Here is a 17,429-nt window from a genome sequence, read left to right on the forward strand (position 1 = left end):
TATATAATTCTGATTAGCACCACACAGGAAAATAAAGGATGTTCTAAAAGTATATAATAAGGAATACTGATCAAGACTGGGAGCTTAAGGGTGGGTTATCAATAAAAACAATATTGATTAAAAACATTTAAGCTAAGACCTGAAGGGTGGATAGCAGTTTATATGAATATCACTTTCTCCAATCCCTATTCTTGTTTGATTAGAGTAAGACTACTGTAGGTAGGAACTTGGCATCTTCAAGGATCTGAACGAAAACAAGATTTCTCAGGAAGAGTGAAAGAATCATTACATTAAGTATGTACATAGAATCCAAATCACATTGGATTTTGCAAGCTCTAGATTTTTATTCCAATGATACAACTTGTAAGCCGTAGAGCATGATGGTTTTATTTATAGCTTTCTTCTAACACTCCAGAAAGAAGGAAGAGAATGGCCTGAAAAGAATGAGAGGCCAGAGTTTATATAGGCAGGAGACTTACGGGCTCTGAAAATGACTTCTGACTCTGCCCTTTCAATCACCTTTTCTTCTCCATATTCTGTACTCTTTTGCCTACTTTTTCTTCTTCCTGGATTTCCTCTCTTTCTCTCTAAATTGTCCACTGGCTTTGGATTTCAGCTCTAAAGCTTATGCTATTCATTTTACTGCTTAGCAACCAAATGGGCTCTGGAAGACTGGCCTGGAAAGCTAAATACCACTTAAACTGTTGAAACATAAGTTGTATGCCAGGCTGTTTGTCTGCAAGAGTAAATACCTTCCATTTGAAGGTTAGAGAACATTTGTACTACAGGTCTTGGCTAAGCAGGTGCCCAATACTAGGTTATTGATAGGCAGTGGACTCTGCCTTGCCATACAAATGGAAAAATAACAGATAGGTTCAACTCAAGGACAAAAGATAAGAGAGAGAGAGAGAGAGAGAGAGAGAGAGAGAGAGAGAGAGAGAGAGACAGAGAGTGGTGTGTGTGTGTGTGTGTGTGTACACCCCTTAGGCCTCCTCCTTCTTTCAACTGAATTATAACACTCAATCTCTTGTCTATCAATTAATACCCACACCATGGGCTTTCTGACTTTATCCTCTCCTATTCTCCTTTTCTCCCTTTCTTATTTGTTGTTTGTTTCATAGCATTTCTCTTTTTAAGGAACAAGATGCTTTATCACTAGCTAAATAATTTTGTTTTCAGCATGCAGATAGAAGAGGAATCTGTTTGGTACCAGGGTACTTCCAAGTTCGCTATGTATGGAACTACCTACTTGGACTATATGAAAGCCTGACCTGTGCAAACGTTTACAATTGCAGACTGAAACACCACAGCCTACTATGATTTTATTAAAGTAGTCTGTAGGCCCCATATGTTATTGCTGCCCTTCACCAAAAGTGCAGCCTAGCTCTTGTGTCGAAGTAACCATAGCTTCAATGGTTGTGATGTAAATTTCCATTTAACGAAGATTTCCAAGACTTTAGTGATGCCCTCCCTACTTGTTTCAAGAAATATACATCTATAAAACTTTATTTTCCTTCCACCTGGGAACCAAGGAGTAGGGTGACAGTGAGCATTCTGTTAGGTCTAGGCCCTCCACAATTCTGTCCTGCAGTTTCTTACTTTACAAGATGTCTTTCCTCTTCTCTGCTTTGATGCTTGATGGTAAGTCCCATGGCCACAATGAGAAGGAAAATGAGTATACAAGCACAAAACAGCCACTGCATTTTCCTGGAGCTTCTGAGGAATTTACAGTTGAGGTACTCAATTTCCAGGTGAGATATCCAGGTGCCTCTTAATGCAGCAGGGTCCCCAGTTGCTCTGGGTAACTTGATATCTCTCTGTTCTTGCTCTATTTGTGTTCTGATCTAGCCTGAACCTGGAGCTGCTGCTGATTCCTCCTCTAGGTCCATGGTACTTCCATCACCTTTTTGGCAATGAAGTCTACATTACTCTTTTGTCTGAACATGCTTCTAAATTTTGGCCTTATTCCAGCTTGTTTCTTCCCTACCAGCTTCCCTTTTGTGTTACATATCTTGAACAGTATCTGGCCTTTTTACTGTTCCACAGATACAGTTTCTTCTATTGAAGATTAGTGTCTCCTTAAAGAGTAAGGCAGCATATCATAGCCACATACTCCTAGGTAATGATGCTGGTCCATAGTAAGATAAATGCCTAACATATGGGGTTTTATATATGAAATAAGCCAACCAAGTGAAACTGTCTAGTAAGAAAATAGAGGGAAAAAATTATTTTTCATACCTTACTTTGGGAACTACTATAGGATTTCCATATATGATCTAATTTAAATCTCATGAGAACATTATTAGAAAGCTACAATTAGCCCCATTTTAATGATAAAGAGATGAGGTTAACAGAATCTAGAGGTAGCTCGTCCAAGGTCCCAAGGCTATAAATGTGTCTGATACAATGTTCCATCTCTTAACCATTACATTGTACTGTTTCTGCACTTATTAAAAATAGGAAAATGAAGAAATACTTGGAAAGGTAAAACCAGCCATTTTTACTTAAGAGAATCATGTAATTACAAGTGTTCAAAAGAGGCAATTTTGAACACTTGGCCTTCTGTACATGGTGTACTGGCTGTGGATTATCAAACAATTGGTTAAAGACAAGAGTAAAACTTCCTCTCAACAACTAAGATTCTATGATGCTGTATTTGGTAATGGTGATGTTTCACATGACAAATATTTATCCCTTTGCTGGATTGAGTAAGGGCACAAGAAGCTAAATGGGGTTATAAATAATCAGCTTTATCTGTGATAAGTCTAGATTTAAAAACTAGATTTGTTTCTAAAGCTAAAATTTGGCCTCCTACTCCCTCACTACAAACCAATTTTTGAGATAACTGGCTTCTAGTAAAAGGTAGACATATTTTATTTGTTCAGGTGAATAAATTAGAAAAATGACAAAATATTAGCTGGGCTTGCAGAAGGAAGCCACCAGGACTGACAGTCCAAGACAGAAAAAAGAAGAGAGAGAGATCAAAGAGCTTTAGATAAGCTTACCTTGTTTTTTCTACACATTTATTTTGTTTGTTTGTTTGTTTGTTTTAGTTAAAACACAATCCTTGAGAAGTAGAGTGTAGGAATGGAGAGATAAACTGGAAATATTCTCCCCTAGACTCCTCTCTGTAGCTCCCTTCCTCAATCAAAGAGAAACAAAATCCCCTTTATATGAAGTCAGGCACAAGAAAGATGAAAAACAGTCCTGCTCCCAGGTAATTATAAAGATGTACTTTGTTGATGAGGCAGCAGAATAGAAGTCAAACTTATATCTCTAGTTAAATTGTTAGGGCTTGAATCCTGGCCTTGATAATTACTCTGTAACACTGAGCAAGTCACTGTAACACTGAGCAAGTCATTTAATCTCTCTGTGTGTCAATTTGCTTAAACACAAAATGATAATTACAGGAAAGGATTTGGAAACATGATGACAACAGCAGCACAGGTTTTGAATCTCTAAATTCTCAGAAGTAAACATAACAGCTAGATATCAAATTTAAAACTCATGCCTAACACTTGCAACAAAGTAGGTAACAAGATATTACCACAATCCCAAAATACAAGCAGATAAGCATGATTAATATCAACATGTTAAGAACAGTATGATGTCAAGAATTGTTCAGAATAAACAACAGGGCATTTGATTAACCTAAGAACACATAGGAAAAAAAAAAGTTTGCTGGAAATACAGCTGACTTGAACTGAGAATAGCAGCTGAAACTGGTTGGGAATAGAAGAAAGTAGATAAAGATATGATATAGATGATGTTAAGTAAAAACGATGTAGCCCTGAATTGGAATTAAAAGTATACATATTAACTCATGAGGTATTATCTCCGTCTAGCTACATATCTAACTATCTCCTCCAGCTGTATCCATGGAAATCACTAGAAACATTAAACAAGAAGCAATAAGCACTCTAACATTCACATCGTGGACTTGAAATACCATGTTCCATCAAAAGAAAAGCATTTTAAAGAATTGGCTGATTCCAGGTCAGGCACATATTATCATATAAAATAGTGAGTATGCTACCAAAAACTATTAGGATCGCGTTAAAAGAACTCACAGACTAATTTGAAGCCAAATTTATTAAACAAGTATGGGAAAGTGAGCCTTAGAAAGGATTATAGTAGGGGCATTATGATAGCAAAATGTCATTATTGGCAGTTCCAAGCTCTCGTTCCCCCACAGAAAAATATTTTTTAAAAATTTAAAAAGTGGAATTTATCAGATCTAACCTTGTCAGAACTCTGGAAAACAGTCAAAGATTTAGAACAACTAAGAAAACAGTGAATCAAGAAAAGGGCAATTTAATAACACAAAACTTTGAGGAATATTTTAGTAGCCCTTGGCATGCTCTCTCTAGTATGGTAATAATCTCGAAGAAGGAAGCCTGCATTCCCAGTATGGGAGACTGATTTCAGGATATAAAGGGGGCACAACAGACTTCATTCACAAGTTATTGTATACGCCTGTTCTAACCTTCCTGGAGAATACTTGAAAGAGAGACACAAGATAATCATCCCTGATTCCCTCAACTTAGAGGTCAGTCTGAAAAAGTGGCAGGCTTTGCAGAAACATTCTGCAAGCTGAAATATCCAGGAGAAATCTGGAACAAAATATTATGGAAAAAACATAAAATAGTCCACCTAAGTATATTCCACTCAAAAGAGGAGAGACTTTTGGGGAATCAGTACATTTAAAAGGACCTGTATAATCAGAAGAATCAACATCATTAGAAAGACCATACTGCCACCCAAAAATCTATAGATTCACTGTGATTGCTATCAAAATAACAACATTTTTCAAAGAATTAGGAAAACAATTCTGAAATTTATAGGGAATCAAAAAAGAGAGCTCGAATAGCCCAAACAATCCTAAGCACAAAGAACAAAGCTGAAGGCATCACATTACCTGACTTCAAATTATACTATAAGGCTATAGTCACCAAAATGATGTGGCACTGATATAAAAATGGACACATAAATCTATGAAACAAAGTAGACAACCCAGAAATAAAGCCACATACCTACAGCCAACTGATATTTGACAAAGTCTACAAAAACATACACTGAGGAAAAGACACCCCATTCAAAAAATGATGCCAGGAAAATTGTATTGACACATTCAGAAAAATGAAACTGCCCCCCCCATCTTTTTACCATATACAAAAATGAACTCAAGGTGGATTAAAAACTTAAATATAATACCTGGAACTATAAAAATATTAGAAGAAAACCTAAGTAACACTCTTCTGGACATTAAGCTTGGCAAATAATTCATGATTAAGACCTCAAAAGCAAATGAAACAAAACAAAAATAGGCAAATGTAATTTAATTAAACTAAAAAGCTTCTGCACAGCAAAGGAAATCATCCACAGAGTGAACAGACAAGTTGCAGAATTACAGAAAATATTTGTAAACCATGCACCCATCAAAGCACTAATACCCAGAATCTACAGGGAACTCAAAATATCTCAACAACAACAACAAAAACACCCAAGGAACCCGATTAAAAAGACGGCAAAGGACATGCACAGACATTTTTCATAAGAAGAAATACAAATGGCCAAGAAGCATATGAAATAGTGCTCAACATCACTATTCATCAGAGAAGTGTAAATTAAAACCACAATGAAATACCACCTTCTACTATTCAGTATGACTGTTATTGAAAAGCCAAAAAATAACAGACGTTGGTGAGGATACAGAGGAAAGGGAACCTTTATATTCTATTGTTGGGAATGTAAATTAGTACAAACTCTATGGAAAACAGCATGGAAATTTCTCAAAGACCTAAGAATTGAACTACCATTTGATCTCACTACTAAAAAGACCCACTTCTCTTCATTTTTGTAGATTTGCTTTGTGCAGAAGCACTCCTTCCAAACAATAATCCCACTACTGGATATCCACTCAAAAGAAAAAAACTCATTATATATTAAATATATGGACTGTTTAATGTTGCAGCACTATTCATGATAGTAAAAATATAGAACCGATCTAATTGATCATTAATTAATGGTTGGATAAAGAAAATGTGATATATATATAATGAAATACTACTCAACCATAAAAAAGAGTAATATGTCTTTTGCAGCAACATGGATGGAACCAAAGGTCATTATTTTAAGTGAAATAACTCAGGAACACAAAGGAAAATACCGCATGTTCTCATTTATGAGTAGAAGCTAAATAATGTATATAAACATGTATAGAAAGTGGAATAATAGACATGGAAACTTGGAAGAGTGGGAGGATGTTAAGAAAATGAGGGTTGAGAAGTTACTTAATGGATACAATGTACACTATTTGGATAATGGATGTAGTAAAAGCCCAGACTTCGCCATTAGGGAATATATCCATGTAACGAAACCACTCTTATCGCCACTAAATCTATAAAGAAAAATTCAAAATTAAAAAACATATATATAAATAACCCACATATACAGGGAAATTTAGAAAGCCACATGCATGCTGAGAAAAGACCTGAGATGATGCTGTGCTATCAACTAAGACTGATCCTTAAGGTCAGTTCTATTATGGTTAAATATGGAAGGAGTGCTTTTGTACAAAGCAAATCTACAAAGACTAATATAAGTGAGTCTTTTTAGTCTGTTTCTTGTTCTTTGGATCTTTTTAGCTCTTGGCATTCAAGGAACTATCTGTCAAATATTAAGGAAACACATACATAAGGAAGTAACTTACACATAGCAATGAATATAGAATTTACAAAATAGTTTGGGAAAGTCACTAAACAAAAGAACTGCTAGCCTTCCACAACAACAACAAAACAAAACAGTAAACCCTGGGTGACGGGGGATAATCTGATTTCCAGACTTACCACATTATAATATTCAAATGTTCAGTGTTTAACCCCCAACCTCCCCCAATAAAACCAAAGGTATACAAACAGACAGCAAAGTATGGCCTATTTAAAGAAATAAAATAAAGAAACTATACCTGAGGAAGTCTAGACATTGAACTTACTAGAAAATTGCTTTAAAATAGCTGTCTTAAATATAGTCAAAGAGCTAAAGGAAACATGGGCAAAAAACTAAAGAAAATAGGGGAAACAATATATAAACAAAGTGAAAATATAATAAAAGGATAGAAATTATGAAAAAAAAATCTGGAGCCAAAAATTGTAAAAACTAAATTTCATGAGAATGGTTCAACAGCAAACTGGAGCAGACAGAAGAAAGAATAAGTGAACTTGATGATAGGACAATTAAAATTATTGACTCCAATGAGAAAGATAAAAGAACAAAGTAATGTGAACCAAGCTTAAAGACTCCTGTGGAACACCATCAAGTGGGGCAACACATACATTTTAGAAGTTCCAGAAGGAGAAGAGAGAAAGACAGGAATAAATAATATTATGCATAAATAACAGCTAAAAATTTCCCAAATTTCATAAAGATATGAATCTATAAAGTTAAGGTAAATAAACTTCAAGTAGTGTGAGCTCAAAGAGACCCACATTGCCATATTATAATCAAACTGGTGAAAGGCAGAGATAAAGAGAGAATCATAAATACAGCAGGAGAGAAGTGAAACATCACATACGAGGGATTACCAACATGATAAGCACCATATTTCTCATGTAAAACTGTGGAAGCCCCAAAAAACAACTGTCAACCAAGAATTCTATAACTGTCAAAACTATCCTTCAAAAACAAAAGAGAAATGAAGACTTTCCCTGATTTTAAAAGCTTGAAGTAACTTCATACCATTAGAAAAACTCTAAAAGAAATACCAAAGGGATTCCTCCAGCAGAATACACTACAACTCAACAACAACACAACAACAACAACAATTCTCTATTCAAAAATGGGCAAATTATTTGAGTAGACATTTCTCCAAAGAAGATATATGACTGGCCAATAAGGACATGAAAAGATGCCCAAGAACACTAATCATTATTAAAATGCAAATCAAAACCAAAATGTAATACAAGTTCATACCCATTAGAGTGGTTATTACCCAAAACAAAACAAAAAATGTCAAATATTGGCAGGATGTCAAAAAACTGAAACTCTTGTGCATTGTTGATGGGAATGTGCAATTGTGCAGCTACTGTGGGAAACATTATGATGGTTCCTCAAAAAATTAAGCATAGAATTATCTTATGATCCAGTGACTCTACATTTAGGTTTATATACAAAAGATTTAAAAGCAGGGACTTGGACAAATATTTATACACCAATGTTCATGTTCATAGCAGCATTATTCACAGTAGCCAAAATCTGGAAATAGCCTGAGTATCTATTGATGGATGAATATATTTTTTTAAATGTGGCATATACACACAATATAATATTATTTTGTCTAAAAAATAAATTATAATATACACTACAATATGGGTAAACCTTCAACACATTATGTTAAATGAAATTAGGCAGGCACAAAAAGACAAATATTGTATAATTCCACTTATACCAAGGGAAGAGAGAGACCCTCTTATATTGTTTTATATTCAGAAAAGGAAAGAGAAGTGAAACTAAAGGCAGGTAGCCCGGTTCCTAGGAACCAGACCCGAAACCAGGCCTGGGCCTGCCTGACCTAAGCCTGGTAGTTAAAATTCGACCCCTGACCTAACAACTGATGTTATCTATAGATTCCATACATTGTATGGAAGGACATTGTGAAACCTCTCATTCTGTTCTGTTTCACTCTGACCACCAGTGCTCACAGCCCCTGTCACGTACCCCCTGGCTTGCTCAATCGATCACGACCCAGTCACGTGGATCCCCTTAGAGTTGTGAGCCCTTAAAAGGGACAGAAGTTGAGCACCTGAAGAGCTCAGATTTTAAGACGCTATCCTGCCGATGCTCCCAGCTGATGAAAGCCACTGCCTTCACTGTCTCGGTGTCTGAGGGGTTTTGTCTGTGGCTCGTCCTTCTACAATATGAGTTTCCTAGAATATTCAATTCACAGAGACACAAAGGAGAATAGTGGTTACCAGCAATTGTTGATAGTGGGGAATAGGGAATTATTTAATGGGTACAGATTTTCAGTTTGGGGTAATGACGATTCTGGAGATGGATAGTGGTGACAGTCACACAACAATGTAAATGTTCTTAATATCACCAAATTGTACACTTGAAAACAGTTAAAATGGTAGATTTTATGTTATATGTATTCTACCAAAATAAAAATTTAAAGATACATAGACAGATAGATTGATATATAATAGATAGACACATAGATAGATAGATAGATAGATAGATAGATAGATAGATAGATAGACAGACAATAGACAGTAGAAGATAAATAAGAGTGTATGATAGAAATGACAAGTAAGCCAAGGGTCAGAAAGTTCAAGTCCACATTTGAGAACATTCAGGAAAGCACTTCAAAATGATGTTTGTGTAACCAAGTTTATACCCTATTCTTTCCTACTTTCTTATTCAATTTTCTATGAATATATAGAAAAAGTAAAAAAATTCATAATAATGAAAAAACACTGAAAATGAATATCAGAATTTGGAAGGAAGGTCTACTAAATAAAAGATCCAAGGAATTGAACTAAAGTTAACAAACAGTGGCTGAAACATGGGTTTCTACTTAAAACAGCAAACTTGGGCTTAAAATTGATAAGGTGCTTTGAGTTACACTATAGGCACTGAAACAAATATCCAAGGTCTGTTGGGATATTTATATGTAGTCCTCTACTACTCAAGTACCAATCTTGAGTAAGGCAAAATATGATACACAGGCCACACACCTAGTACCTCCCTTGGCAGTATGGTTTTCAAAACTACAATGATGTGCATCAAATCAGAAATGTGAAGAGCACAGGTAGTAGTGAAGACTTGTAGATACAATTTTTCATTTTTATGTTTGTGTTTTTCCTATCCCAGTGTCAGAAGATAAGTAGTAGAAAGTTGCAGAGCTGCACAGTGTAAATATATCTGTTACTTCAGAAGTTGAGTTAGGAAACAACCACACAAATCTTTCTCCTGGTTTAAAGTCCAAGGATAGGGATGCCATGCTTTTTTCTTTCGTGTGCATTAGTTTGTTTATTTTAACTACTATAAAAATGAGAAAATATTGTGAAATGGTTCTATGAAGTGGTATACCTATCTCTCAATTGTAGTAACTGCTTCTGAGCCAGGTATTGGCTCTTTTAGAAGAGAGTTTCAGTTTTGTTTATTGGTATTTATGATTCAGACTATCTGGCAGTCTTCTCCCAGTGGCCAGTAAGTAGGTCCAAGGAGAGAAAAGAGAAAACATTTACAAGAAGCCCATGGAAAAGTGCTAAAAATTCTCTGCTTTGATTCTTCAATACAATTTTAAGAAGAAACAGTCTTTTAGGCTCAAGCTTATGGCCTCACAGAAAAAAAACATTTAATGAGCCAGGCATGGTGGCATGTACCTGTAGTGCTGGCTACTTAGGAAACTGAGGTAGAAGCATCACCTGAGCCCAGGAGTTTGAGGCTGTAGTCTCCTATGACTGTGCTTGTGAATAGCCACTGCACTCCAGCCTGGATGACACACTGAGACCCTGTCTCTTAAAAAAAAAATGTTTCAGTATAATTTAAAAACAGAGAAACAGAAAGATATAGATAACAAAAACAATACAAGGAGATGCAAATGCACCAATGGTTAAAAAGAACAGAAATCCAAACAAACAAAAACTGACATAAATATGTGATATGAAGAAAATCTAATATTGTGTCTTTACCCTGCATTCTTCAAAATCAAGAATGAATATAAAACAAAACAAAGTATAAATTAGTAAATAAGCATGGAAAATGGAAATTGAAACTATAAAGTTTAGGTGTCCTAAAGAGGGAACAAAACCATTTGAAATGAATAACTAAATATCAGAAATAAAATTATCTGGATCTAAGGAAACAATGCTTAAGAATAGGAAGAAAAATGTCAACTTTTGTTCTGGATGAATTAATAGAAAATTAGGCCTGTATGTAGACACGAACTAGTAAAATTTTGGATATGAATATGCATAAAACATCCTAATATATTCAAGCAAATAAAATTGGGTTGCTCTTCCAGATATACTAACCTGATTTTTACTCCCTTCTTAAAATAATGGCATAAGAAGATACACATTTTAACAAAAAAGTGTATTTTCAAACCATTACCTTTCACCGTTCTATGTTGTTGCACCAAAACAGAACACATTAACTAAAGTACACACAAATCTGCTGTGAAAATTGGGCAAGTATGCTTCATAGATGGCACAAATAACAAGAAATTTATCTTTGAAATAAAAATTGAGGTTTCATCTACTCAAACCTTTGCCCTGAAAAAACAGCGTGGGATCACAAGCATTATTCTGATCTTGCAAAAACCACTAATAACTCCAATAATAAGAAGATGTGAGTTTTGGTATTTTATAAGATGGAGGACATGTTGCTGGGACCTTTTTAGCCTTACACAACCTTATTAGAAACAGCTACACCAAGAACTTTAAGGACAAATATGGCCACAACAAATATAAATCATTTGGTATCTCCCTAGAATAGCTGTTTCTTAACATAGTAGATAACTTCCCTAACCTGTAGAACTGTTTTTATTTCCCATTTTGTTTGTTTGCTTTATGATCTTCTTTAACTTTATCCTCACTATTGTATTATGAGAGAATTCAAGTAATCAGAAAAGATTAAAGAATTTTGCAGTGCACAATTGTATATCTGCCTAAATTATACAATCACCATTTTACTATTACTTCTTTTATTTTCAAACCTAAGGTATATTTTAAATATAGTAAAATGTATCCTTTTTGGCATTAGTTATGCCAGCTTTGTCACACACTTTCAGTTGTATCATACCCACCACAATCAAGAAATAGATCTTTATTTTATCCTTTAAATTCCCCCATACCCATTTGTATTCTATCCCCATCCCCCACTCTCAGACCCTAGCAATCATTGGTCTGTTTTCTATCCTGAGTGTTACCAAATTTAACAAATAAAAATACATGTTTTTGAGAATACTTATACTATTTTAAATAATTTATCTGAAGTTCAAATTTAACAGAATATTCTACATTTTATTCAGCAGCTTTTCTGTACTTATCATTGTGGTGCCCTATTAAAAAAATATGCAGCCAAACCCAAACTTCAAATACATTCGTTCCTGTATTTTCTTCCATAAGATTTATTGTATTCTATTTTACTATTAGGGCTATAGTCCAATTTTAATTTTGCATAAGACATGAGATTTATGTTAAGGTTCCTTTTTTTCTTTTTTTGAATGGAAATGTTTAATTGTTTCGGCCTATTCTCTTTAAAATATTATTGTTTCTCCATTTAACTGCCTTTGTACCCTTGTCAGAAATCAAATGGTCATATCTCTGTGGGTCTAATTCTAATCTCTCTGTTCTGTTCCATTGATCATTTTTTTTAAAAAACAATGCCACACTGTTTTGATTACTTCAGCTTTAGAAAAAGTTTTGAAATTACTTATTGTTCAAAATTTTTTGGCTATTCTAGTACCTTTGCCTTTTCATATGAATTGTAGAGTTCGTATTTTTTAAATTTTTTGAGCAGAGATCCTGTAGGGAGTTTGATTGACGTTAACTTGACTCTATAGATTTATTTAGAGGAGAGTTTACATCTTCATCACAATGAGTCTTTGAGTTAATGAATAAAGTATATCTCCTCATTTATTGGGTCTTTAGAATCATTTTTAATATATCAGCAATAACACACATAACTAAAATTAGATATATTACCAACTATACAAAATAAAATAATTATTAGAGAATAATATGAACAATTGTACACCAAAAATTAAGTAGACTAGATGAAATAGAAAACTTAGAAATGCAGAGCTTACCTAAACTGGCTCAATAAAAAGCAGAAAAACTCAACAGGTCTTTAACAATATGTATATTGAATCAGTAATAAAACATCTGTGAAAAATTTAAAAAACAAATAACACAAATTCTTCTCAAACTCTTGCAAAATATAGAGCAGAAATCATGTCCTAACTCATTATATGAGACTAGGCTTGCCTTGATTCCAAAGCCAGAAAAAGATATCAGAACAAAATAAATTTACAGACAAATATTTCTTATGAAGTTAAATGCAAATATTATCAAGAAAATACTAACAAACGGATTCCAACATCATATTTAAAGGATTATACACCATTACCAAATGGGATTTAACACAGGAATACAAGGGTGGTTCAACATAAGTAAATCAATCAATGTAATATGCTACATTAATAGAACAAAAGATTTAAAAAAAAATGATCTTCTCTTTGGTGCACAAAAGGCATTTGACGCAATCCAATATACTATCAAGACAAAAGCACACATAAACTAGGATGTGGGTAGTGATGATGGTTATGCAGCAATGTGAATATAATTAGTGCCACTGAATTGAATTGTACACATAAAATGATTAAAATTACATAACTTAAGATATCACAACTGAAAATTTAAAACAAATATTACAATGAATTAAAATGACTACATGCATTATATCCATGAGTACATATTTATATTCAAAGATAAGTGAATTGTTCAACTTTGGAGCTTCACCCTTATTTTATGTTGAAATAGGTAAATAAAGGGAAAGATGAAGCATTTATCCTGCCACTTCTATATGAATTTTACCCCTCCATAATCAATTAGGAGATGAACTGATGCATCTATTTATAAGTAAACAAGTGACAGTAGAATTAGAACTTTTGCCATTTTCAATCGTAGTGAATTACTCAGTCTAGACAGTCTGCATTAGTAGTTGTTAACATCACAAATAGATAACCAAATATCATGTTCTTTATGATTAAAAAACACAACACCACCTATGGTTTTGCTAAAAAGATCAAAACTGAGTCTAACCTGAGCTACACTTCAAGTCCAGCCTCCAATTTGCAGAAAAGACTGAAGACAGAAAAATGTGCTTAATTACATCATGAGTATACAATATATTCTTTGGATTCTGCACAAAATAAGTTTTAATAAAAGCCAACGTTTAGAGGAAAAACATACTGATTAAACAAAATTTATAAAATTGTTTCATAAAAATTCGTAACTAAATAAATAAAAGGAAGCTGCTACTATAAAAGTAAGATAGGTGTTATTCTAGAGAGAGAGGGGAGAAGTTTTTGAATGGACAGCAAAATTGGAAGGACTTATGGGGTTGGTGGTATGATTCTGTTTCCTAACTTGGGTTGAGTACACAGGAGTTTGACTTATAATAAGTCACTATGCTATATATACCTTCAGTGCATTTTCATAATTCATTTCATTTTGCAATAACATATTATGAATAACTTATTTACAGAAAGAAATGTATTCACAACATTTTTGAAGTGGCAATATTAATGGTACTACCTTAAGGGAGGAAGCTGTAAGAATTAAGTGAGAGTATATATAAAGCACTTTGATATGACTGGCATGTTTAAAATTCTATTTTTAAATTCTACTATTATGGCACATCTTATTTATTATTCCAAAACTAATACTTAAGTCGATACATAGTTATATTACCAATTTAAACACATTTGCTACCTCATAATTAGCACAACCATAGAGGTAATACGTTCATCCTTATATAGGGACATGACTAGCTTTTGCCCAAATATGGGCAAAATATGTACTGTTAAAGTACAGTCATATACCACTTAATGATGGGGATATGTTCTGAGATATCTTTCCTTAGGCAATTTGGTTGTTGTGCAAATATCAGAATAAATTTTACAACCTAGATGGTATAGCCTACTCCATACCTAGGCTATATAATATAGCCAATTGCTCCTAGGCTAAAAAAGAGTACAACATATTGCTGTTCTGAATATGGTAGGCAATTATAAAGCAATAGTGAGTGTTTGTGTATTTAAAAACATCTAAACATAGAAAAGTACAGAAAAATATGCAATAAAAGGTTTAAAAAGTACACCTGTATAGAGCACTTACTGTATAATAGAGCTTGCAGGATTGGTAGCTGCTCTAGGTGAGTCGTTGAGTGGTTAGTGAATTTGTGAAGGCCTACACTGTACACTTAGGCTACACTAAATCTATAAAAGAATATTTTTCTTCCTTCAATCTTAGGTTAATTGTAACTTTTTCCCCTTATAAACTTATTTTTGAGACAAGGTTTACCCTGTCATCCAGGCTGGAGTGCAGTAGTGTGATCGTGGCTTACAGCAGCCTCCACTTCCCAGATTCAAGTGATCCTCCCAACTCACCCACAGGAGTAGCTGGAACTACAGTCCCAAACCACCATGATCAGCTAATTTTTAACTTTTTTGTGGAGACAAGGTTTCACTATGTTTCCCAGGCTGGTCTCGAACTCCTGAACTCAAGCCATTCGCCTGCCTCAGCCTCCCAAAATGCTGGGATAAGAGGTATGAGCCACTGTGCCCAGCCTATAAACTTTTTAACTCTTTTATATTAACAATTAACCAAAATACAAACACATTATACACCTGTACAAAGTATTTTCTTTCATTAATCTTATTTTATAAGCTTTTTCTACTTTTAGTTTTTTTTTAATTTTCTAAAATTTTTGTTAAAAAGTAAGACATAAACACACATTAGCCAAGGCCTATACAGAGTCAGGATCATCAGTATTATTGTCTTCCACCTCCACATCTTGTCCCACTGGAAGGTCTTCAAGGGCCATAACACACATGGAGCTGTCATCTCCTATGACAGCAGTGCTTTCTTCTGGAATAACTCCTGAAGGACCTGCCTGAGGCTGTTTTACAGTTAACTCTTTTTTTTTTTTTTAAATGAGTAGAAGGAGTACACTCTAAAATAATGTTTAAAATTATAGTAATTGCAGGCTGGGCACTGTGGCTGACGCCTGTAATCCCAGCACTTTGGGACGCCAAGGCAGGCGGATCACTTGAGGTCAGGAGTTCGAGACTAGCCTAGGCAACATGGAAAAACCCCATCTTATGTAACAAACCTGCACGTTATGCACATGTACCCTAGAACTTAAAGTATAATAATAATAATAAATAAAATAATAAAAAAAAGAAAAAAAAAAAGAAAAACCCCATCTCTACTAAAAGTGCAAAAATTAGCTGGGCGTGGTAGCTAATACCTGTAGTCCCAGCTACTTGGGAGGCTGAGGCAGAAGAATCATTTGAACCTGGGAGGTGAACAGGTTCAAACTTTTCAGTGAGCAGAGATTGAACCACTGCACTCCAGCCTGGGTGATAGAGCAAGACTCTGTCTCAAAAAAAAAAAACCAAAATATAGTAAATACATAAACCAGTAACATAATTATTTATTATCATTATCAAGTATTAATATTATGTACTATACATACTTATATAATATGTGCTCTATTTTCATACAACTGGCAGCATGGTAGGTTTGTTTACACCATCATCACCACTTGTGAGTAATGCGTTGTGCTACAACTTTAAGACAACTATGACTGACATCACTAGGCAATAAGAATTTTTAAGCCCCATCATAATCCTAATGGGATCACTGTGGTATATGCCATCTGTCATTGACGCCTCGTTATGCAGCATATGTCTGTATCTGTTTTGCGATAATAATGGTGAATTAGGACAGCAATGCAAGATGGCAGCCACCACGGGCTCAGACTATTTATGAAAACCGAATATACAGCCTTAAAATAAAATATGGACCTAAATCATTCCCTTTTGTAAAATTTGTAACAAAATTTAATATAAATGGAGTCAATAGTTCTTTTTTTTAAATTGCAATAGGTATTTGCAAACCAGTGGTGTTTGGTTACATGAATAAGTTCTTTAGTGGTGATTTCTGAGATTTTGGTGCACCCATCACCTGAGCAGTGTACACTGTACCCAATATGTAATCTTTTATACCTCACCTCGCTCCCACCCTTTCCTCGAAGATCCCAAAATCCATTGTATTATTCTTTTGCCTTTGATCCTCATAGCTTAGCTCCCACTTATGAGTGACAACATACGAAGTTTGATTTTCCATTCCTGAGTCACTTCACTTAGAATAATGGTCTCCAATTCCATCGAGGTTGCTGCAAATGCTATTATTTTGTTCTTTTCATGACTGAGATAGATATAGATAGATAGATAGATAGATAGATAGATAGATAGATCACAATCAATTGTTCTAATGGAGTAGTGAACCCAAGAGCCATATCAATGCTATCAAAATGGCAAAATTCATGTCGTATTAAAGTTTTCCTGCAAGAGCCTTGGCACCTAATGATGTCTAAAAAAATTATGAAACTCCCTCAGCCGACTGAAGGTCAGTGTTACAGCAATTAATCAAAAATAAAAGAACACAGGCCTTCCTCCTTCACCCCACCATTCAATTAAGGAAGTCTTCATTTTCCACAGTAGTAAATTTTCTAGATATGTCTGGTAGACTTCAAAGTTCAGGAAAAGGAATTCCTATTCAAAGGAAATTTACTTAAAGATACTATAACTGACACTAAATTTTTGTCCATTTAAAATACGTAAGTTGTGCTAT

General features: G+C 34.3%; 1 protein-coding gene across 1 annotated transcript in view; it reads left to right on the top strand.

The window, feature by feature from the left end:
* LOC119620855 (ubiquitin-conjugating enzyme E2 variant 1) overlaps positions 1 to 17,224 on the top strand; it is a 69,338-nt gene extending 52,114 nt beyond the window's left edge. The window contains exons 3-4 of the mRNA XM_073013099.1: positions 16,519 to 16,650; positions 17,051 to 17,224. Coding sequence (XP_072869200.1) covers positions 16,519 to 16,650; positions 17,051 to 17,224 — 306 coding nt within the window. The remainder of the gene's footprint in view (positions 1 to 16,518; positions 16,651 to 17,050) is intronic.
* Positions 17,225 to 17,429: the final 205 nt, after the last annotated feature.

The sequence above is a fragment of the Chlorocebus sabaeus genome, chromosome X (genome assembly GCF_047675955.1).
Source record: "Chlorocebus sabaeus isolate Y175 chromosome X, mChlSab1.0.hap1, whole genome shotgun sequence".
Taxonomy (NCBI): domain Eukaryota; kingdom Metazoa; phylum Chordata; class Mammalia; order Primates; family Cercopithecidae; genus Chlorocebus; species Chlorocebus sabaeus.